The following is a 23,387-nucleotide window of genomic DNA, read 5'->3' as shown; positions in this document are numbered from 1 at the left end:
TCCAAAGAAGTTCTGTGGGACTCATGATTGTCAAGTTAGCAAATATGCAGTCTTCTCTACCATACTTGGTAGACTTGTTTGATTTACTCTTACCCTTCTAACATTTTGAGCCAGTGATTGAATTTGTGTGATACTGATTTACTTTTCAGGTTTTTCTATCAGAACATTTGGAGGAGTTGGGATGAAGAAGAGGAGGATGAGTATGATTATTTTGTCAGATGTGTTGAACCTCGATTGAGATTGTAAGTATTTATTAGTGGCCTTGAACGTGTTGGAAAAATAGCTATTTATGGTTTAATTTAACCTGTGTTTTGTGTATACTGTATATATACTCCAGGAGCCTACAGACAGAGACAAATAGTATAACCCATTGACAAGTTATTAAATTTGTGTAAGTGCAGAGAAACCTACTTTGTGTTTATAAACCAACTTGTAGTGTTTTTAGAATCTAAAAGCAGAGAATTCAAGAACATCTAAGTTAACAGCTTACTCTTTTGAATTTAAGTAAAACTCAGTTGAGCATATATTAAATAAAAAGAACCAAATTCAAAGATAATTGTTTGAAAAACAGTGAAATTAATTAAATTATAGAAGACTTCTTTTTAAAGAGTACTTTTAACGACATGGGTTTACTCTAAGTAAAATATACTAGGCTAAACAGATTTACCTCAGGATGTTTTGTCAAGTTCTTTTCCTTAAATCTTATTTTACAGATAAAAACACTGCATAGTTAATATTGATGGTGAATAAAAATTTCCAAAATAGCTAAACAAATATAACATATACCTAAGTACACAAAATACCTAAACACATTCTTCTGATATATCATGTTTTGGTAGGGAAAAACCCTTCCATTATAAAAATACCCCAAATTAACCATGCAACCCAAGTAGTTGTCCTACACTGACTTTGTTAAATGTTGTTTCCACTAGATAGTGCTATAAGACCAGATAATTTTTTGATACTTCTGCACTGTAATTTAATAGGCAGTGCTGCAAAAGAATAAAATTAGACCTTGCATAACAAAAGTAAATTGCAGAAGGTAATTTTTTTCCCTGTGTAAAGATGATTTGGTTACATAAGATAAGGCAATACTCTCTACATTTCTGTAGAACTGATTTGATTTAGTAAGTTTCCCTTGGTTTAAATAGTAAGTCATAAGTAAAAAATACCTGAGAAGTTTGGTTAAGGTTGGTTCTTCTTGGTTTAGAATTGTGAATGTCTAATTTCAGATTTTCATAAATTGGCTATGATTTTTGTTTAGCCTTTCCAATTTTTCCATTGTTCATTTCCCATTTTTCCATAATGTAGTCAATAAAATCCAGACTTTCAATAAGCTTGCATATTTTCTAGTTTTGATACACTTGCTCTTAAAGAGCAGTGATTGGTTTTGATTGAAGGGAAATGTAATGGTAGATGAATAGCGTGTATCTGGCGAATTTGATCTTTATTTGGAAAATACTGTATTCCGATTTGACAGCTTTACATGTTCAAACAATAAGAAATGATTTACATACATATCTTATACTTCACTGGCAGATGGAAAAGCATAAGGGAGGAATTGTTTTCAGTTATGGAGAAAAAACTATGAGACTTGATGGGGAAACCAGAATGTTATCAAATATAGACAGACTCTTTAAAAGGTCCCTGGGCTAAGACAAGAGTAGAGCTATCCACAGGCAAGAGCTAAAGAGCAAAGAGCTAAAGGGAATCAAACTATATTGTCTTGATTTCTCATTGTGAAGTAAATATTTTTCCTTTCTAATTTCTTTCTAATAATAATTCCTTTCTAATTCAAAACTCTGCTTCAAAGGTTATGGGTCTGAGACACAGGTATTGGTTCATTACTTTCAGACTATGAAGCATCACTATAATGAGAATAAGCTGATTGGCATGGACATTGGAAGTGCTAAGAAACTTATTTTAAAATTTGAGTCTTAATCTGCAAAATTTAATAGACCTGATCAAGCAGTCAGTGGTTGGGTTCCCCAGTTTCTTGTTTGCAAAATGGATTTCTAGAATATTTTTAAATGTTTTTTAAATGTTAATATTTAAAATTTTAAATATTTTTAACCAAAGCAGACAAAATCCTTGCTTTTCAAGCTTCACGTAATTCATTTACTTGAAAAGTGGAAAAAGTATTTTTTATTCATCTTAAATACTATTTAAATGCTTGCTGTAATTTGATGTAAATTTGTTTAGGATGTGGTTTTCTTTTTTTGTCCTCCTATCTTATTTAGCATGACAAAGTTAAGACATTAAGGCAGTAGTACACAACCTTGGCTGTACATTAGAATCTCCAGGGAATTTAAAACAAATAACTCCTCTGCTTCCAGAGACTAATTTAATTGGTGTGGATGGGGGCCTGAGCATCTGTATTTTTAAAAATTTCCCAGTGATTAGCCCAGGCTGGATGCATGAGACAAGTGCTCCGGCCTGGTGCACTGGGAAGACCCAGAGCAATCGGGTGGAGAGGGAGGTGGGAGGGGGGATCGGGATGGGGAATACATGTAAATCCATGGCTGATTCATGTCAATGTATGGCAGAAACCACCACAGTATTGTAAAGTAATTAGCCTCCAATTAAAAAAAAGAAGCTCTGGCCTAAGTTAATATACTTGGAAAATAAAGCAATTATTTATACTTGAAAAAGCAATTATTTTAAAACTATAAGTAATGAAATAATATTACATTTATTTTCAAATCCATTTCATATCCATTAACTTAATTGCACTTTTATAAATTATTGCATCTAAAAGAACTTTTTGTTGTGTTTATATATTTGAGAAGGTATATAAATTAATAATAAACTTTAAGTGCGAACAGTGTTGTCCAATACAAGGTTATTTTGTTTTAATCACTCTCTAATTTAGTAATAACAGCTCTATTTTTTTTCTCAGAATCTCAAAGACTTGTGTTTTTGAAATACTCTAGTAATCTTCCTGAAGAAATATTCAGCAAATTCTGCTCCATGGTGCTTAAAATGCAGGAAAGGACTAGATGATTTGAATCATTTAAAACTTTTAATCCTATAAACGTGGTAATCTTAAACATTGTTATGAACTATTTGGGATGCTTTCCTCCCCACCCCACCTCCAGATTGTCCACTGCAGCCCACTTATTAAGATTTTGAATTTAATATATGAGAAAATAATTTCTTATTAAATAATAATTACAAACTGTGCAACATAAGCTTTCGGTGCTTCAAAAACACAAATGCTTGGATCTAAGGGGAAAAAAATAGCAACTCCTCAAAAGTGAAAAATTAGTGGCCTTAATGAAGTGGCCCTTAAAACTTTCAATAACATCCACCTATTTAGTAAGACTTAACATGTTGCTAAGTTGCATACTCTGAGACACTTTTCTAATGGGGTCTTTGAGGATGAAATGGCTGTCTTAATGATGGGAAAATGTGTCTGAAAGGCAATGGTTTTCAATTTGCTTTTAAACTTTCAGGCATTATGACATTCTTGAAGACCGAGTTCCTTCAGGACTTATTGTTGACTACCAAAATCTGTTGACTCAATGTGAGGAGAGTTACAGGAAATTTTTAAATCTGAGAAGCAGTTTGTCAAATTGTAACTCTGATTCTGAGCAGGAAAACATCTCTATGGTGGAAGGGTTAAAGTTGTATTCAGAGATCGAACAGCTGAAACAAAAGCTAAAACTCATTGAGAATCCTTTGTTGAGGTATGTATATTTTTGTTATTCTCAACTAGTCAGCATCTTTTCCAACCAGCTGTCCTACTGAGAACTGACAGGTCTATTTGGTTTCTTTAAGATATGTATTTGGTTATCAGAAGAATTCTAATATACAAGCAAAAGGCATCCGTCCAAATGGCCAGAAGGTCACCCATGTGGTCTCCTCCATCATGATGACTGGTCTGCTGCAGTCCCTGCTCAGGGATAGGCTTTGCCCAGAGCCTTGTAAGGAAGAAATAGAAATTAAGGTAAAAGGAGAGTTTCTTCTTCCAGTTGCTTTTTTTTGTCTGATTCACCCAAGGCTTTCCTAAATTCTACAGAAAGTTTATAGGTGTCTCCCTGAGCTGGTTTTCTGTGGAGTGGGAAGTAGTGAGAGCACTGCCTTTCCGCATAGTCACTTATCAGTCACTTATATCCACTGATATTCGCTTATCAGTCACGTAAAGGGCTCAGTGCAATAGCAAAGGAGATAAACATACAGTTTTGGCTCCCTTTTCAAAATGAAACATGAAGGCACCTGGAGTAATACTCAGGTTGCATTTGAGAGGTATATATTTGCAATATGTTGTTGTTGTTTTCTAGTTCCATAGTGATCCGTTGTCTGCTATAAATGCCTGCTATGAGGGTGACACTGTTATTGTTTGTCCTGGCCATTATGTGGTACATGGTGCATTCTCCATTGCTGACTCCATTGAGTTGGAAGGTGAGTATGGAAGATCATACAACCAAACTCTCCTGCATGAGACACTTAAGAAAACAGGAAATCATTGATCTTGTTGAAGCTCTAAGAATTTTATTTCAACCCAATTAATTTCAAATGAGTTGCCTGGAAACATTAAGGGTTTTTGAAGTGTATGGGTTATTGAGTCAGTGTTTGAGCAACATGAAGTATGAGTCTTTACGACATTGTAAATGTTGGGAAGACAAAAATATAGAGGAACAACCACTAGGGAGAAATGTAATTCCAGACTATAGATGGTTGATGGAAATGAATTCATTTCTAGAATAAAAAAAAATTCCCAGCAATATTTTTTTAAAGTTTACTATTTTTTAATTTGTTGTTTCCTCTTATTTCATGTATGTTGTAGATATATTGGTGCATGGTTTTTGTTTTAAATTTAGCTTATTTTTGTGAGAGGTATAGGTCCAACTTGAAAGTAGACTGAAAATCTTTATCTTAATTATTTTAAGAACTTCTGAATGTCACAACGTCTAAAGTGTACTTTTGAGAACATTAGCATTGAAAGAGTCTATTAAAAATAGCTTTTAGCTGTTATAATCTTACTGTACATTTAGAGTGATTCCTAAATTTAGGTTGCTTTACAGTAGTTCACCTTGGTCTTCTGTATTGCCATAGCTTGTCAAATTTAGATGCACCTGCTCAACTATTTATCAAAAGAACTTCAAGTTAGCAATAAAACTTGTAATGCAAAAAATCATACATCATTTTGGGATTGGTACAGCTGTTCACAAACTGCTTAAGCTATGTTCTTTACCTTGTGAAAACTTCTTAATGGAAGCTAGGCTGGGAGTTTAATATCCTGCTGTTCACCAATGTATCACCTCACCCCCTTTTTTGTTTTATGTGTGTAATTTTTGTTCTGTTTCCTCTCCAACATTTTATATATATATATATATATATATATATATATATATATATATATATCACAGATGTGTGATATATAAATAACATCTGCAGAATAAATCACAGCAATAAAAACACTTAATTTTTTTGGCATAGTGCAAACAGCATTGATATTATAGATTATATGGTGGAAAAGCATTCTTCCTAGATTGGTGAGGAAATTATAATGTAATTGTGCCAGTGTGCCACAAATAACCAGGGCTTCCCTGATGGCTCAGTTGGTAAAGAATCCACCTCAATGCAGGAGACCCCAGGTTGATTTCTGGATCAGGAAGATTCCCCTGGAGAAGGGATAGGCTACCCACTCCAGTATTCTTGGACTTCCCTTGTGGCTCAGCTGGTAAAGAATCTGCCTGCAATGCAGGAAACCTGGGTTTGATTCCTGGGTTGGGAAGATCCCCTGGAGAAGGGAAAGGCTACCCACTCCAGTATTCTGGCCTGGAGATTCTGTGGACTGTATAGTCCATGGGGTTGCAAAGAGTTAGAGACGACTGAGCGACTTTCACTTTGCCAGGTGGTGCTGGTGGTAAAGAATCCACCTGCCATTGCAGGAGATGCAAGTGATGAGAGTTTGATCCTTGCATCAGAAAGATCCTCTGGTGTAGAAATGGCACCCTACTCCAGTATTCTTGCCTGGAAAAGTCCACCAGCAGAGGAGCCTGGCAGGCACCAGTCCATGGGGGTCACAAAAAGTGACACAACTGAGCAACTAAGCACATAAATAACCATATAGAATTCTGATAGTTAAGTGTAAGAATGACTATAAATATATGAACATAGGGCATTTCTGAGAATTTGGGGAATCACGGTATCTCTAGTGTGACTATATAGAGTAATTGTTCATGAGGTAAATTAAAGCTTATATGATAGCTTATCTGATCTATAACTAACACTTATAACAAGTGATATATTTTGAGTACCCACTATTTGCATGGTATTAGTAGTACTTATAATAGGATTTTTCTTGTTTAGAAAATGCATTCACTTAGGTAAAGGCTTTGTGTTTTAAATGGCTAGGATTATGTAGCTTGTTTATATAATGTAACATGGCCATTCTTTTTATATTTTTAATTTTCTGATGATTAAAAAGTTACTATTTTAAGAAATGTGCAAAGTACACATAGACACTAAAAAGAATCAGGGGAAACAATTTACAATCTAGTCATCCAGAATACAGCATTAATAGCATTCCCATGGGTGGAGTCCTCCTGCATTCTCTAGTGCCCCCACCCTCTTCACATGTAGAAAACTTTAGAGACTTTGCCTGTTTAATGTTTTACTACTTTCATTTCCTCAAGCAAAGACTCAACAATGATTCTTTGACATTTAGACAATGAGAATTAATTCTTAAAGCTTTGTCTGTGTAATTCTGGTTTATGATAAAGTCAGGCAACGTTTTCTAGTTTTTGATACTCCTGTTTTTCATAAGCCCACAGAGGTCTACCTGCATTATTAGTTTGATTAAGATTTGTAGAGAACAATGTTTTTTATTGGTTAACAAGGTAGACCTATTTTTCCAATAGTTAAAACTGTTCTAAGCCAGTTTGTCAGATTTTGGGTCAACCTGGTTAAGAGAATATAAAAATGAGAAAATCTTGAGAAATGCCTATGCTTTTTCAAACCTAACTACATTAGAATAATAGAATCTTTGGGTTGGGAAGTAAAATCTTATAAAGACTAAATGCATTAAAGCCTTCTGACCCAGCTATGAGTACTTGAGATTATTATTATTTTTTAGTAGCAGTTTTATAAGTGAGTTTACTGCCGAAACAGGCATGAGATGACTGATGGGGGTAGTCTTCTTGATATGCAGGCAATTGTTAACAAATTGTATACCTTGGTAAAACTTAAGATAGATATGTGGAGAAGTAGATTTTATTTATTTTTTAAAAAGATTTTTCTTTTTTTGATGTGGACCTTTTTTTTTTCTTTTTAAAAGAAGTCTTTATTGAATTGGTTGCAATATTGCTTCTGTTTTATGTTTTGGTTTTTTGACCATGAGGCATGTGGGATCTTAGCTCCCCAACCAGGGATCTAACTTGCACCTCCTCCGTTGGAAGGCAAAGTCTTAACCATGGAACCACCAGGGACTCCCTCGATTTTATTTACATGTAACTGGGTTGACTGGTTTCAAATATCATTTGGAGTCATTTGAAATGAAAAAATGTGTCATAGAAATTTTGTTTTTAGACATTTCCCTTCCCCCATCCTAAATGTTCTTGCTCTCTTCCTTAGGATATGGTCTACCAGATGATATTGTAATAGAAAAGAGGGGCAAAGGAGACACTTTTGTGGAGTGTACGGGTGCGGATATTAAAATCTCAAGCATAAAATTTGTTCAGCATGATGCCGTAGAAGGAATCTTGAGTAAATATCTGAATATTTTATTTATTATTTGTTCCAGGCTTTGAAGAAAAACTTTACTTCTCCTGGAAGATAGAAATGAAAAACCACTTCTGAGTAGTATGAAAAGCTGATTACTTATGTACATAGCTTGACAACTTAGGAAGCTTACTCTAAAATGAAAAATAGTTCATTGTATTCTTGAAAATTTGTTAGTTTAATTTTTTTCTTTTTTTTTGACGGCTGCACACAACGCTGTATACACTCATGGTTAACAAGGAGAACAGTATTACTCTGCGAGGGGACAGGCCGCGTCTGAGTGATCATTTTTTTCTATTAGAACATTCCAATATGTGGTCTGTGTTCTTTGTATTTGATTTAGTCCTGGACTCAAACCAGCTATCTTCACATTGTGATAGTATTTGTTTCTTGGGATTTGTATCCCCTATTTTGAATTGGGCCTCCTTTTCGTCTCTCTGGTAAGATAGTCATGAAAGTTACTTTCTTAATTTTTTTTTTGTAATGAGAAGTGATTTTTGACATGATTTTGCATTTCTGAGGTCAAGTCATTCTTTTTTAAAAATACCACTTTTAGATTTTAGAAAATAGCTCAAAATAGTCATTGTTTTTATAAAATAAGAATTCATAGTTTCAGTAACAAAGTTTAAATGAGAATTATTTAGACTGTATCTACTATCAACTCTAGGCCATTTCTAATATTGTAAAAGATACATTACTTCTTAAAGCATTTGATTGCATGTTTTCATCATAGTCATTCACCGTGGCAAGACTACATTGGAAAACTGTGTACTGCAGTGTGAAACTACAGGAGTCACAGTGCGAACATCAGCAGAATTTTTAATGAAGAACTCAGATTTATATGGTGCCAAGGTATAATCATCTCTTATCCTTTTGGGGAGTAGCTTAGGTTTAAGTTCTAAATAGATAAATAAAATGTAGGACAAGATGTAAATGCATACTTCTGTTCTCTTTCTTCAGAGAACTTCAGATACTTACATGCATTAAGTTGGCCAGACTCAATTGTATAATGTTCTTCTTATTTAGCATCTTCAAAACAGATTATTAGGAAGACAGTAATACATCTCACAGTTTCTCTGTCATACCTTTTAAAAAGAGGTTAGACTTTTTATTTTTTTTTTATTTGTTGTTATTAGTTGGAGGCTAATTACTTTACAATATTGTAGTGCTTTTTGTCATACATTGACTTGAATTAGCCATGGATTTACATGTATTCCCCATCCCGATCCCCCCTCCCACCTCCCTCTCTACCTGCTCCCTCTGGGTCTTCCCAGTGCACCAGGCCCGAGCACTTGTCTCATGCATCCAGAGGTTAGACTTTTTAAGTTGTAACTTTGTAAGTGATGTAGTAATTGAGGCCTGTTTGCTGTTTTTAAATCAAACTTTTATTTTGAGATAATTGTAGATTCACATTCTGTAGTAAGAAATAATACAGAAATAACCTATATATGTACCTTTTACCAGTTTCCTCTAATTGTAACATCTTCCAAAACTACAGTACAGCATCACAACCAGGATAAAATTCAGTTAAGTTGAATATTTCCATCACTACAGGGATCCTTCATGTTGCTCTTTAAAGCTGTCTATGTGCCTCTCCTTCTGACCTTCTCCTTAATCACAGGCAAATGCTAATATGTTCTCCATTTCTGTTATTTCATCATTTCAAATATGTTATGTAAATACAGTATATACCCTTTTGGAATTGGCTTTTTTCACTTGCCACAGTTCTCTGGATCTATATACAGGTTGTTGCATCTACCAATAGGTTCTTTTTTTATTGCTAAGTGGTACCATGTATGATTGTTCCACACTTTTAACTGTTCACTTGTTGAATAATAACATCTGTTGTTTCCAGTTTGGGGATTTTGTAAATAAAGCTATTGTAAACATTGGTGTACAGGTTTTTGTGTGAACATCATTTTCATTTCTCTGGGGTAAATACCTAGGAGTATAGTTGCAGGACATGTGGTTAGTTGTGTGCTTACTTTTTTTTTTAAAGAAACTGCCAAACTGTTTTCCAGATTAGTTGTACCATTTTACATTCCTACTAACAAAGTCTGAATGATCCAATTTGGTATTTTTGATCCAATTTTTTGTATTAGATCCAAGTTTTGGTTTGATATTATGGATCCAGTGATCCATATTTGGTATTTTCACTACTTCTTAATTTTAGCCATTTTGATAGGTGTGTTTTAATTTGTATTTCCCTAGTGGTTAATGATGATGAACATTTTTTCATATGCTTTTTTGCCATCCTTACCTTCGATGGAAAATTCATGACTTTTGTCCATTTTCTGATTGGATTTTTTTTTTTTTTTTTTTTTTTTTTTACTGTAGAGTGAGAGTTCTTTATAAATTCTAGATACGAATCCTCAGTTGGGTACATCAGTTACAGATGTGCTAGTGTGTAGCTTGTTTTTTCATAGTTTTCATGAGGCTTTTACAGACAGAGCAAAGTTTTAAAGTTTGATGAGGCCCAGTTTATCAATTTTTTCCTTTTATGTGTAAGAACTCTTTGTCTAGCCCTAGGATGCAAAGATTTCTCCTGTTTTTGTGCCAGTACCGTCCTGTTTTGATTGCTATACCTTTGTAGTATAGCTTGAGATTAGGAAACATGGTACCTCTTGTTTTGTTGTTCTTTCTCAAGATTGTTTTGGCTATTTTGGGTCTTTTGTGTTTCCATACAAATTTTAGAATTATTCTAGTTGTGGAAAATGCCATTGGTATTTTGATAGGAATTGCTTTGAATATGTAGATTGTGTTGAGTAGTATGGTCATTTTAACAGTATTCTTCCAATCCACTAGCACGGTATATCTTTCCATCCATTTGTGTCATCTTTGATTTCTTTCATGAGTTTCTTATGTTTTCTAAGTGCAGCTTTGTTTTTTATCTTGGCCATGCCACATGTCATATGGGATCTTAGTTCCCTGTCCAGGGATTGACCCCACACACCCTGCAGTGGAAATGCAGAGTCTTAACCTCTGGACTACCAGGGAAGTCTTGTTAAATATACAGACTTTTTACCTCCTCAATTAGATTTAGTCCTAGGTATTCTTTTTGATGTGATTGTAAACTGGATAGTTTTTTTAATTCCTCTTTCTGATAATTAGTGTATGGAAAGGTAACAGATTTCTGTATGTTAATTTTGTATTCTGCAATTTTACCAAATTCATGATGAGTTCTAGTAGGATTTTGGTGATGTCTTTAGGATTTTTGATGGATAGTATCATGTCATCTGAAAACAGTGATGGTTTTACTTCTTTCCTATTTGAATTTCTTTTATCTCTTGTCTGATTGCTGTGGTTAGACTTTCAGTACCACATTGAATAATAATGACAAGAATGGGCATCCTTGTCATGTTTTCCTGATGTTAGAGAAAATACTTTCAGCTTCTCACCATTGAGTATGGTATTAGCTGTACATCATTCATTTTATTGATGTATATTCCATTAATGGACACTTTGTTGAGAATCCATAAATGGATATCGAATTTTGTTCAAAGTTTTCTTTGCATCAACTGAGATGATCAAATGATTTTTTTTATTCTTTCATTTGTTAATGTGTTGTGTCATGTTGATGGATTTGCAGATATTGAACCATCTGTGTATCTCTGAGGTTAATCCCACTTGATCATGCATATGATCCTTTTAAGGTATTATTGGATTCTATCTGCTAATATTTTGTTGAGGATTTTTTTATCTATGACTGTCAAGAATATTGGCCTGTGATGCGTGTGTGTATGTGTGTTGTCTGTTTCTGGTTTTTGATATCAGGTTGATGGTGGCCTCATAGATGAGTTTGGGAATGTACCTCTTCAATTTTGGGGGATAATTTAAGAAGGATAGATGTAAACTGTTTGTATGTTTGGAAGAATTCACCTGTGAAGATGTCTGGTCCTGGACATTTGTTTGCTGAGAGCTTTTTAAATTACTGATTCAATTTCATTACTGGTAATTGATCTGTGCATATTTTCTATTTATTCCTGATTTGGTGTTTAAAGATTGTACATTTCTAGAGATTTATCTATTACTTCTAGGTTGTCCATTTTATGGGCATATAATTGTTCCTTGTAATCTTAGATGATCCTTTGTATTTCTGTGGTATCAGTTGTAACTTGTCCTCTTTCATTTCTGGTTTTATTTGGGCCCTCTCTCTTTTTCCTTTGTGAGTCTGGCTCAAGGTTCATCAATTTTGTTTATATTTTCAAAGAACAAGCTCTTGATTTCATTGAACTTTTCTATTATTTTTCAGCCTCTACTTCATTTATTTATACTCTGATCTTTGTTATTCATCTCCTTATTGTGACTTTGGAGTTTCTTTGTTCTTTTTCTGTTTCCTTTAACATTACGTTGTTTATTTGATATCTTTCTTGTTTTCTGAGGTAGGCTTGTTTCACTGTAAAGTTGCCCCTTAGAACTGCTTTTGCTGCATTCCATAGATTTCAGATCATTGTGTTTCTATTTTCATCATTGTGTTTTGGATCATTTCTGTTTTCATCTGTCTCCAGGTATTTTTTTATTTCTTCAGTGACCCATTGTTTATTTAGTATCATGTTGTTTAGTTTGTACATGTTTGTGTTTTTTGCAGTCCTTTTTCTTGTAGTTAATTTCTAGTCTCATACCATTGTGATCAGAAAAGGAGCTTGATAGGATTTCAGTTTTCTAGAATTTTGAGATTTGTTTTCTGGCTGTAGAATTGCCATATGCACTTGTAAAGGATGTCTTCTGCTTCTTTTGGATGGAATGGTATTTATTAAGTCCATGTGGCCAGTGTTTCCTTATTGATTTTTTTCTCTAGAGGATGTATCCATTGAGGTGGTGTTAAGTAGTCTACTATTATTGTATTACTGTCAGTTTCTTTATATTCTCCAGTGTCAGTGCATACATATTTACAATTGACGTATCTTCTTGTTGGGTCTAGTCCTTTACATTTATGTCATGTCCTTTGTTATCTCTTGTTACAGTTTCTGTTTTCAAGTCTGTTTTGTTTGCTATAAGTATTGCTACCCCAAAGTTTTCTTTCCATTTGCATGGAGTACCATTTTTCATTCGTTCATTTTCAGTTTGTGTGTCTTTAGATCTGAAGTAGTTTCTTATAGACAGTATATATACATGGGTCTTATTTTATATCCATTCAGCTACTCTGTGTCTTAATTGGAGTATTTAGTCCATTTACATTTAAAGTATTGATAGATATGTACTTACTATCATTTTGTTCATTGTTTGGGGGTTGTTTTTGTAGTTCTTTATTGTTCCATTCTTTCCTTTTGTTCTCTTCCCTTATGATTTGATGACTGTCATTGCTGTTATGTTTGGATTCCTTTCTTTTTGTGTGTCTATTATAGATTTTTGATTTGTGGTTACAGTGAGATTTATATGTATATCAACTTTTATGTATATGTGATTATTTTAAGTTGCTAATCTCAATTTCAAATACATTTTTAACAACGCTGCATTTTACTCCCCTGCCCCTACAGTTTCTGTTTTTTGACATTTTATTTTACATCCTTCTGTATATCCCTTAACTACTTATTGCACATATAGATGATCTTACTATATCTTTTAATCTTCTTGTGAGCATTGTACATGGTTGATTTACTACTTTTACTGTATAACTGCTTTTATCAATCAATGAGCTTTTCCTTTCATAATTTTCATGTTCCTAGTTGTGACCTTTTCTTGTTTGCTTAGAGAATTCCATTTGGGATTTCTTGCAAAGCTGGTTCTGTAGTGCTGAATGCTTTTAGTTTTTGCTTTACTTCTGATCTCTCCATCAAATCTGAATGAAAGCCTTGCTGGATAAGGTATTATCTCTCTTTTTTTCAACACAGTATATAATTCATTCTGTGTGAAATGTCCAGGATAGCCATATCTATATGCATTAAAAGTAAAGTAGTGGTTGCCTAGGGCTGGGCATAGAGTGGGGAAGAGGGGATTGGAGGTAATAGCTGAAGGGTACAGGGTCTTGACCTAAAATGATGAAAGTGTTTTAACATTGACTGTGGTAATGATTGTACAACTCTGTGAATATACTAAAAACTATTGAATGATACATTAAACTTAACTGGGTGAATTGCATGGTATGTGAGTTGTATCTCAGTAAAAAGGGAGTGATGCAGCCAGGATGGTGGGATGCATCCCAGAAAACTGGGCTCCAGTTTTCTCCTTAACCCCCTCTTATCTTCACTGTCCCTGCACGGTATCTTCCTTCCTACCACATTTCAGGCCAGGAGTGTCTCAATCTGTCCCTGTCATCCCTGTTGCCCTTCTCTTCTTTTGGGTGGCCCATGAGGTACGCTGGCCTTTTTATCAACTGTTGTCCAGTATGGGGATTTCTTTTGTTTGTTTGTTCAAACATAGCTGATATATTACAACATTGGGTTAGTTTCAGGTATACAGCAAAATGATTTGTTAAAACATATATATGTGTACGTATACTTTTCAGATGATTTTCACAGATGGAGTATTCTTGATTTTAGTTTTTTCCCTTTTATCACTTTAAATATATTGTGCCCTTTGGCTTTCAGAGTTCCTGCTGGAAAGTCAGCTGATAGCCTATGGGAGTTCTGTTGTATATAACATGATGCTTTTCCCTTGTTGCTCTTTTCTTTTTTAAAATTTTATTTACTTTTTGATTGTGCTGGATCTTTGTTGCTGCTGACAGACTTTCTCTAGTTATGGCTAGTGAGGGCTACTCTTCACTGCGGTATGTGGGCTTCTCATTGCAGTGCCTTCTCTATTGCAGAGCACAGGCCTTAAACACATGGACTTCAGTAGTTGCCGCAGACAAGCTCAGTAGTTGTGGTGCCTGGGCTTAGTTGCTCTACGGCATGTGGGATCTTCCTGGACCAGGGATCAAACCTGTGTCTCTTGCATTGGTAGGCGGATTCCTAACCACTGAACCACCAGAGAAGTCTTCCCTTGCTACTTTTAATATTCTCTCTTTAATTTTTGCCATTTTAATTATAATATGTGTTGGTATGGTCAGTCCTCTTTGATTTGATCCTATTTGGGACTCTGTCTGTTTCCTGGACCTAGATTTTTGTTTCCTTGATTAGGGTAGTTTTCAGCTTTTATGTCTTTAAGTGTGTTCTCTGCCCCTTTCTCTTGGTGTTCTCCTGGGATCCTTAAAATGTGAATGTTCTCCCACAAGCCACTTAAACTGTCCGAATTTCTTTTCATTCTTTTTTTTTGTTCAGCTTCAGTGATTTCTATCTCTTTTCCATATTGCTGATTTGTTTCTCTGCATCATTTAATCTACTATTGATTTCTTCTAGTGTATTTTTCATTTCAGTTACTGCATTTCATCTCTGGTTCTTTTTTATATGTTCTAAGTCTTTGTTAAATTCATTGTATTCATCCAGTTTTCTCCAGAGTTCTTCAATCATCTTTTGACCATTACCTTGAACTCTTTATCAGGTAGATTGCCTATGGGATTTTTGTCTTGTTTCTTTTTTTGGAACATGTTCCTCTGCACCTCATTTTGCCTAATTCCTGTTTGTGGGTTGCCTACCTTGGGGGTGTAGGCCTTGACTGTAGTAGGTCTCTGCCCTTTCTATCTGTCTCTTTGCAGTTCCTTCTTTGTAACTTTAATTGTTGGAAATATTTTCTGCTAGTTACCTGATAGTTCTCATTGATAGTCCCTTTGGTAAATAGTTTATTTTTGGTGTGCCTCTTGGGGGAGGTGCTCAGGGTCTTCCCACTTCACCATCTTTGCCACCAGTCTAACTACAGGGCTTTTTTGTAAATATTCTGTATCCAATTAAGGAAGTTGTCCTCTATTTCTGTTTTCGGAGAATTTTCATAATGAATTTGTGTTAGCTTTTGTCAAATGCTATTCACTTTCTTTCATCTTAGAATGTCTTGATTTCTCTTTATTCCTAAAGAATATTTTCACTGGGTATAGGATTCTAAATTTACAGCTCTTTTCTGCTAGATCTTTTGAACAATACTGTGCCACTTTCTTCTGGCCTCCATGGTTCCTGATGAGAAATCCTCTTTACTTGAATTTTTTCTCTAATTGATAAGACATTATTTTTCCTTGACTGCATTCAGGATAGCTTTTCCTTTTTCCCCCTTTCCTTTTGGCCTTAAGCTTTTGTAAGTTTAATTATGATATACCTTGAAATGGATTTCTTTGAGTTTATCCTGTTTTCTCAGATTTTTTAATCTGTAAATTTAATGTCTCTTGCCAAATTTGGGAAGTTTTAGCTATTTCTTCTTTGATTTTTCTTTTTTAGCTTTACCCTCCTTCTCTTCTATGACTGATAATCAAAATTTTAGATCCTCTGTTATTGTCCTATAGGTCCCTGAGGTTCCGTTCTTTTTTTTTCTTTTTCAGATTGTTTTCTCTCTATCAGACTAGATGATTCTCTTGTTCTGTCTTCCATTTCACTGATTCTTTCCTCTGTTCTTTTCCTTTTTGCTGTTGTGCCCATCCACTGAGCTTTTTATTTCAGTTATAGTACTTCTCAGTTCTGAAATTTCCATTTGCTTCTTTATATTTTCTATTTCTTTGATGAGACTTTCTATTTTCTTATCCAGTCTTCTGTTTTTCATTTAAGTATTTGATAATTGCTCACTAAAATAATTGGCTGCTTTAAAATCCATGTCAGCTAATTCCATCATCTCTGACATCTTGGTTTTGGTTTGTATTGATTACCTTTTATTAAGTTTGACATCTTCTTGGCACGTGATATGACAAGTGATTTTCAACTGAAACCTGGATGTTTTGTATTATATTATTAGAATCTACATCTTCTGTCTTAGGTGGGCTTCTCTTACACTATTATAGCAGGGAATGGGGTAAAGTCTACTGCATTATTACTACCAGGTCTCCAAGTTCCCCATTTGGCTTCCATTGGTATCCAAGTTGAGTGGGAAAGCTTGTTACTGGTGGGTGGGTGTAGGAATTCTAGTTTCTTACATGTCTCCACTGATACTCTGGCATATGGCAGTGGGCTTGTTACCACTGGCAATGATGAAAATCTAGAGCCCCCACTGGGCCTGCTCTGACACCACTCCAGTAGGGAATGGGTGCAGCATCTTGTTATCAGTTGAGGGTATGAGTCCAGGCCCTATATGTAGTCTCCACAAGGGTGAGGGACTTGCTACCAGATAGTGGGGATGAAAATCTTTGGCTTTAAGTGATACCACCCCTGTGTGAGTATTGGGGTACCTAGTCACAGCCTTGAGAGGGTGGAAGTCTAGGCTCCCCCTTGGCACTTGCCAGCATGGATGGAATAGACTAATTTTTTTTCCTATGGTGTTTGGCTAGAATAGAGCTGTTATTGTTTCAAAGTTTTCTGTCCTTCAAAGCTTGCCTAGTTCCTTGGCTCGAGAGAGTGGGATTTGGGGGAGGCTTTTCTGGTCTGTGTCTGATGTTTATGGATCGCTAGCTCCTTCAGTTTCATGTCTGGAAGTGTGAGGCAAAAAGAAAACCCAGTCTACACTAGGTTGGTGTCATTTCTCAGGGGTTGAGGTGTCCAGATAGCCTGGCTTCTTTACTCCACTTGTCAATTGTATTATGTTTGTTTTATATATTAATGTCCATGAGTTTTATTTGTACCATCATCTTAGAAGAGGCAGCCTTTTCAGTTTCTTTTTAGTTATTAAATATCTGTTCAGTTTCATAATATATTTTGAACATGATTGTCCCAGTTACTAGGTGGCTGCTGGCTTAAGTTGTTCTCTTCAGGTTTTACATGATTCCTGATAATTTGATATTTAAACTGTTTTATTGTGTATGTATTTTTAATGTTATTGTCCATAAATCTATTTCTGTATATAGCTACAAACTGAAAGTCTTAGCTGAAGGCCCATTTCACAGATCTTACGACTTCTACAGAGAGTTAGGTGGGTGTGTAGTGACCATGCCCCTACATATCAGTAATCTCTAAAGGGGGAAGTAATAATAAATATTTTCTCATGGTACACTACCATTCCTTAGGGAAACAACTCAACATACATTCAATAGATATGTCATAAATGGTTAATTGCAACTCTTCTTCTAGGTTAATTGCAACTCTTCTTCAACTTCTTCATACACAAATGATATTGTGTATGAAATTATCCTAAAAGTGAATTTTTGAATAATCATAGAGGTTTGAGTGAAATTTTTACTTACTAAAGTGCCTAGCATAGTGTCAGGAGATAAATTATTCCTGTTCCTGTTACTTTCTTTTTTGGTACCATTTGGTGCCAGGGTAAATGTGAGAGAACTGGGCCGTGCGTGGATTGTCCTGGCTACTGTCAGGGCATAAACAGGGCATTTGAATCAGCTACTCATGTAACATTAGTCGTTATTATTAGCGTTAGTAGTCGCATTAGTTATTTTAATTCACAGAAATTATTTTCAAGTTATGTTGGGATATTCTTGAACTGGTGTGCTTTTCAAAATAGAGAGCCTTATTTCTATCTACAATTTAACAATATTTTACTAGATTTGAACACTGTTCTCCAACTAATTGAGTATATCTAAAAGAATGGTTATTTTTAATATGTGCCTCTTTCAATGTAATTGTTAACTGACATTTTTGGGGAAGAATCAGAAAACTGATTTGTCCAAAATGAAAGAGTGAAATAGTAATCAAGTGTTGAAACTCTTAGCCATTGTTGTGTGTGTGTGTGTGTCTCTGTATGGTATTTGAATATGATAAATGATAGACAGCTTGCTGGAAATTAAGCAAATGGAAATGTTGATTAGAAATACTTGATAAAACTTTCTATAAAACACTTTATATTTGTGCTACATTAAAAGTCTAAGAAGTGATAAACCTTCTTTTATAGTCCTGCCTATTTAGAACTGACTGTGATTACTTTAAAATGTAATTTGTAGGGTGCTGGTATAGAAATATATCCCGGGAGTAAATGCACTCTGAGTGATAACGGGATCCATCACTGCAAGGAAGGGATCCTCATTAAGGTGAGTCCCTGCTGAGACTCCCTCTTTCCAAAGGGTAGAATTTAGGTTTTAGAATTTTAAACTGAGAATTTAGGTTTTACCTAAGAAACAGTTATGCTTTATGAAATCCCCATGTTATTTCTGTTGTTTTCTGTTTTAAAAAAGCATAAACAATATATAAATTTTAATGATATCAATAGTTGGTGGTTGAAAATCTCTTGTGAATACTTTGCTGTCCATAGATCTGCAGAAATAACAGAGGAATGCTGTGTCATTCAGAGCTCAGATTGTGCTACCACATATTAATAAGCATAGCTTTCTATTTTATTTTTAGAATAGCCTGAAGAAAGTGAGAAGATTTTTAAAGCAGGCAGTGTTGAATGTGTCAGTTCCTTGAAACATTTGTTTTCCATGTCACAGGACTTCTTAGATGAACATTATGACATTCCCAAAATATCCATGGTGAATAATGTCATACATAATAATGAAGGTTATGGTGTTGTCTTGGTGAAACCTACAATTTTCTCTGATCTGCAAGAAGATGCCCAAGATGAAAATGAAGGTATGGTATATTTAGTAATTTTCTAAATAAAATCTCAACCTAGTTTATTTCAGCATTAAGCTCTGATTAAAGATAGAAATCTTCTCTTTTAAAAAAGACAACTAGCATACACTTAGGCACAGAGATAGAGAAGCTTGGTAAAGCTATAATATGGAATCTAGGTGTGAAAGAAACTTTCAAGGTCAGCTGGTCAAAGCCTTGATGTGTGGTTTCTGTAGTCCTGCAGTTCCCTTATCATGTTTGGTTTTCTCTAAATGTATAGAATAAGGATGGGCATATTCTAGCATATACTAGGCTATTGCTAACAAATCCTTTTGGCATTTAAGGATGGAGGCAGGAAAATGAACGTGCCTGGTTGAAAACTGCATTTGACTGGAGGGGATCATAGAGTTTGCCTCTATTTTTTATTTGTAAAAGTAAATGTCTCCCTGACAGCTGTCTTTCTTGGCAGCAAAGCTGAGCTAACTCAGTTGGAAATTCTTGAATTTCTTTTTTTTTTTTTAATTTATTTTAATTGGAGGCTAATTACTTTACAGTATTGTAGTGGTTTTGCCATACACTGACATGAATCAGCCGTGGGTGTACATGAGTTCCCCATCCTGAACCCCCTCCCACCTCCCTCCCCATCCCTCAGGGTCGTGCCAGTGCCCCAGCCCCGAGCACTTGTCTCATGCATCCAACCTGGACTGGCGATCTATTTCATATATGATAATATACATGTTTCAATGCTATTCTCTTAGATCATCCCACCCTCGCCTTCTCCCACAGAGTCCAAAAGACTGTTCTTTACATCTGTGTCTCTTTTGCTGTCTCACATAAAGGTCATTGTTATCATCTTTCTAAATTCCATATGTATGCATTAATATACTGTTTTGGTGTTTTTCTTTCTGACTTACTTCACTCTGTATAATAGGCTCCAGTTTCATCCACCTCATTAGAACTGATTCAAATGCATTCTTTTTAATAGCTGAGTAATATTCCATTGTGTATATGTACCACAGCTTTCTTATCCATTCGTCTGCCGATGGACATCTAGGTTGCTTCCATGTCCTGGCTATTGTTAACAGTGCTGTGATGAACACTGGGGTACACGTGTCTGTTTCAATTCTGGTTTCCTCACTGTATATGCCCAGCAGTGGGATTGCTGGGTTATATGGCAGTTCTGTTTCCAGTTTTTTAAGGAATCTCCACACTGATCTCCATAGTGGCTGTACTAGTTTGCATTCCCACCAACAGTGTAAGAGGGTTCCCTTTTCTCTGCACCCTCTGCAGCATTTATTGTTTGTACAAAGACTTTTTGATAGCAGCCATTCTGACCAGCATGAGATGGTACCTCACTGTGGTTTTGATTTGCAGGAAATTCTTGAATTCCAAGCCATGACCCACATCACTATGAAATCTCAGCCATGCAGGATTATGCCTTGGAATGGGTGAGGAACATTTAAAGGATGATGAGTAGTCCTTCTCATCCTTCAAGGTCCACTCCAGCTATCTGTTAGTTCTTTTTCTCCTCATAGTTCTATAGGTCAGAAGTTAAGGTGAGCTTGGCTGAGTTATCTGCTTAGGGTCTCACAAAGGTGAAAGTGAGGTATCAGCTGGGCAGGGCCCTTATCTGAAATCTCTGGGGGAGAATCTGCTTCCAAGTTCCTTATGTTGGCAGAATCAATTTCCTTGAGGTTGTAGGACAGAGATCTCTTTTTTTATTGTTGTTGCCAGCTGTTGGCTAGGGGTTGCTCTCAGCTTTTAGGGATCACTCTTGGGTTATTGCCCCATGACCCCCTCCATTGCAGCAACAGAGGACCTCCCTCAAAGCAAATCTCTCACGCTTCAAATCTTTCTCACGCTTTAAATCTCTTTATGCTTTCCTCTTCTTCAGCCAGCCAGGGAAAACCTTGCTGTTAAAGATTTGTATGATTAGGTTAGGAATACCTGAGTTATATCCTTTTCTTAGGGTGAACTGATAAGTAACCTCAATTACATCTGCAAGGTCCTTTTACCATTTAACAGTCATGAAAGTAACACGGGGCAGGCATCACAGGGCCATCTAGAATTCTGCCTATCACAGGCAGTCACTTATAAAGCTGCTAAATTGGGAGTTCCTTTAGGGAAATTAAAGTACTAGTACTGTTCTGTTTATCTTTGTATCTAGCTTCTAATACAGTGCTTAGTAAATATCCAGGAGAGGTCTGTTGAATGAATGAGATCTAGGGTAAAAAGAGAAAATTCGAAGTTAATAATCCTGTATGAAGGTCAGGAAACCTTGACAATTAAGACAACTGCTTGTTGAGACACTTATGGCAGAGAGTTTGAAAAGTCCAGTCAAATGACGCAGGACCCCTTGACAGAAAAAAATTAAAACCTCTGAAAGACTGTAGAAATACATGTTTTAGTTGGTTAGTTTGTATATTTAACTCAATTTGTTATAATTTGTTTGTTTTTTCAGCAAATAAAGCACTTAAAGTTCAGACAAGTGGAGAGGCAGATGTAGCTGAAAGAGTGGATCTGGAAGAGCTGATTCAGTGTGCAACTGGTAAAATGGAGCTTTATGCGAGAGCTGACCTTTCTGAGCAAGTTGAAGGCAACTGTGAAATTGTAAATGAACTAGTTGCTGCCTCCACACAAAAAGGCCAGATGAAGAAGAAAAGGTTGAGTGAACTGGGGATCACACAAGCTGATGACAACTTAATGTCACAGGAGATGTTTGTTTCAATTGTGGGGAACCAGTTCAAGTGGAATGGGAAAGGGAGTTTTGGCACATTTCTTTTTTGACCACTGTGATGTAAATAGATAGCAAAACATTGAATTTTGCACGTGGCCCCCAAGAATCACTGCTGCTATCATACTTTGCTTCATGTCTATATTTTGTGTCTGATGTATTCAGTTGGATTTGAGTGAAATGTAGCTTTATTTCTCTCTGCAAGTGTTGCACGTAAAACACTCTCTCTTTGTTTTATAAAGTCATAAAAACATAAAATAGAAAATATTTGGAGATTCTTATCCAGAATGTCTTGCTTTCTGAAATACATAGTTCCCACATTAAGTCTATTAATAACTTTCTAGTATAAATATACTTTAGCACTTCAGAGATGAAGAAGAAAGGCAGAGAATGCCAGATGAATGCACAAAAACGTAGTGTATCAATATGCAGTATTCTTATAGTTGTCTTTTTAATCCCAATTATAGTGAGTCTGATATCCATGCTTTATTTGCATAATACCTGTAATATTTGCATGAAAGCTTTTATCATTGGGAGGTGACCTGCCTTATCAGGCTTATTATTGAGAATCTTGAGTGGAAATGCCTTTTTATATTGAACTATGTAATCATCAAAGCAATAATAGCATAGCAGGTTTGAAACAGGAGTGAAACGTGTTATTCAGAGCCAGTGTGTACATAGAGCATTTTCCCTGTTGCTGAATATGAATGATTAAAAAGAAAATACTTTTCTTTCACCATAAAAGTACTCTGATCAGATTTCTTACATAGGCAAAATGATTACCTATAAACCTATATCAGCTCTATGTTCTTGATATCGTATTGTAAAATACAGCTTTTAAAAGTATTTATATTATAAAAAAGTATATGTGACATTAATGTTCCTACTGATTAAAATTACAATGATGAAAATAATAAATTGAATCTTGTAATATTTTTCAAATGCATTATGGGCCATAGTGCATGTGTGATCCTTTGAAATACATACAGTATTTTGACATCATTTTAGTGTTTCAGAAACAGGATTAAAATTTTTTCTCAGAGAAATTGTTTCTTAAATTTGAATAAGTTATAATTTTATTTTTCAGATGCTAAAAATTGTGGAAGGATTTGTGTTAGATTTTTCGTTTGACCATTGCAAGGCATTTTTCTTTTACTCTTTAAATCCTGTTCCAAAAATTATACTAATTAATTCTGTATCACTTGAGCTAAATTCTTATTTGAAAACCACTTACTCTACTTAAAAAGATCAAACTGGTTTTCTGATTAAATTTTTGTTTTATCTTAGAGTTTAGATTTTGTTTATTTTCTCTTGTAACTTACTAGAGTGTCAAGAGAATGACCAGGTAAGTAAAGTTAATACCTTCTTTGTTCCTTATTATAGGATGATGGTTTTTCAGATTTCATTTCTATCTTAGTTTAAATCTAACCTTACTATATATTAATTTTTGTTCAAATGATAAGTTAGTGAATAGACAT

General features: G+C 35.0%; 1 protein-coding gene across 1 annotated transcript in view; it reads left to right on the top strand.

The window, feature by feature from the left end:
* The window catches only part of SHCBP1 (SHC binding and spindle associated 1), a 33,804-nt gene extending 10,977 nt beyond the window's left edge, over positions 1-22,827 (top strand). The window contains exons 5-13 of the mRNA XM_061138433.1: positions 150-242; positions 3,456-3,689; positions 3,781-3,949; positions 4,284-4,404; positions 7,582-7,713; positions 8,462-8,580; positions 18,566-18,652; positions 19,052-19,193; positions 21,637-22,827. Of these exons, the coding sequence (XP_060994416.1) occupies positions 150-242; positions 3,456-3,689; positions 3,781-3,949; positions 4,284-4,404; positions 7,582-7,713; positions 8,462-8,580; positions 18,566-18,652; positions 19,052-19,193; positions 21,637-21,962 (1,423 nt within the window). The 3' untranslated portion in view covers positions 21,963-22,827. The remainder of the gene's footprint in view (positions 1-149; positions 243-3,455; positions 3,690-3,780; positions 3,950-4,283; positions 4,405-7,581; positions 7,714-8,461; positions 8,581-18,565; positions 18,653-19,051; positions 19,194-21,636) is intronic.
* The last annotated feature ends 560 nt before the right edge of the window (positions 22,828-23,387 follow it).

Source organism: Dama dama, chromosome 4, assembly GCF_033118175.1.
Source record: "Dama dama isolate Ldn47 chromosome 4, ASM3311817v1, whole genome shotgun sequence".
In the NCBI taxonomy this organism is placed as follows: domain Eukaryota; kingdom Metazoa; phylum Chordata; class Mammalia; order Artiodactyla; family Cervidae; genus Dama; species Dama dama.
The sequence above is the reverse complement of the archived record's forward strand: the minus strand, read 5'-3'. Positions and strand labels throughout refer to the sequence as shown.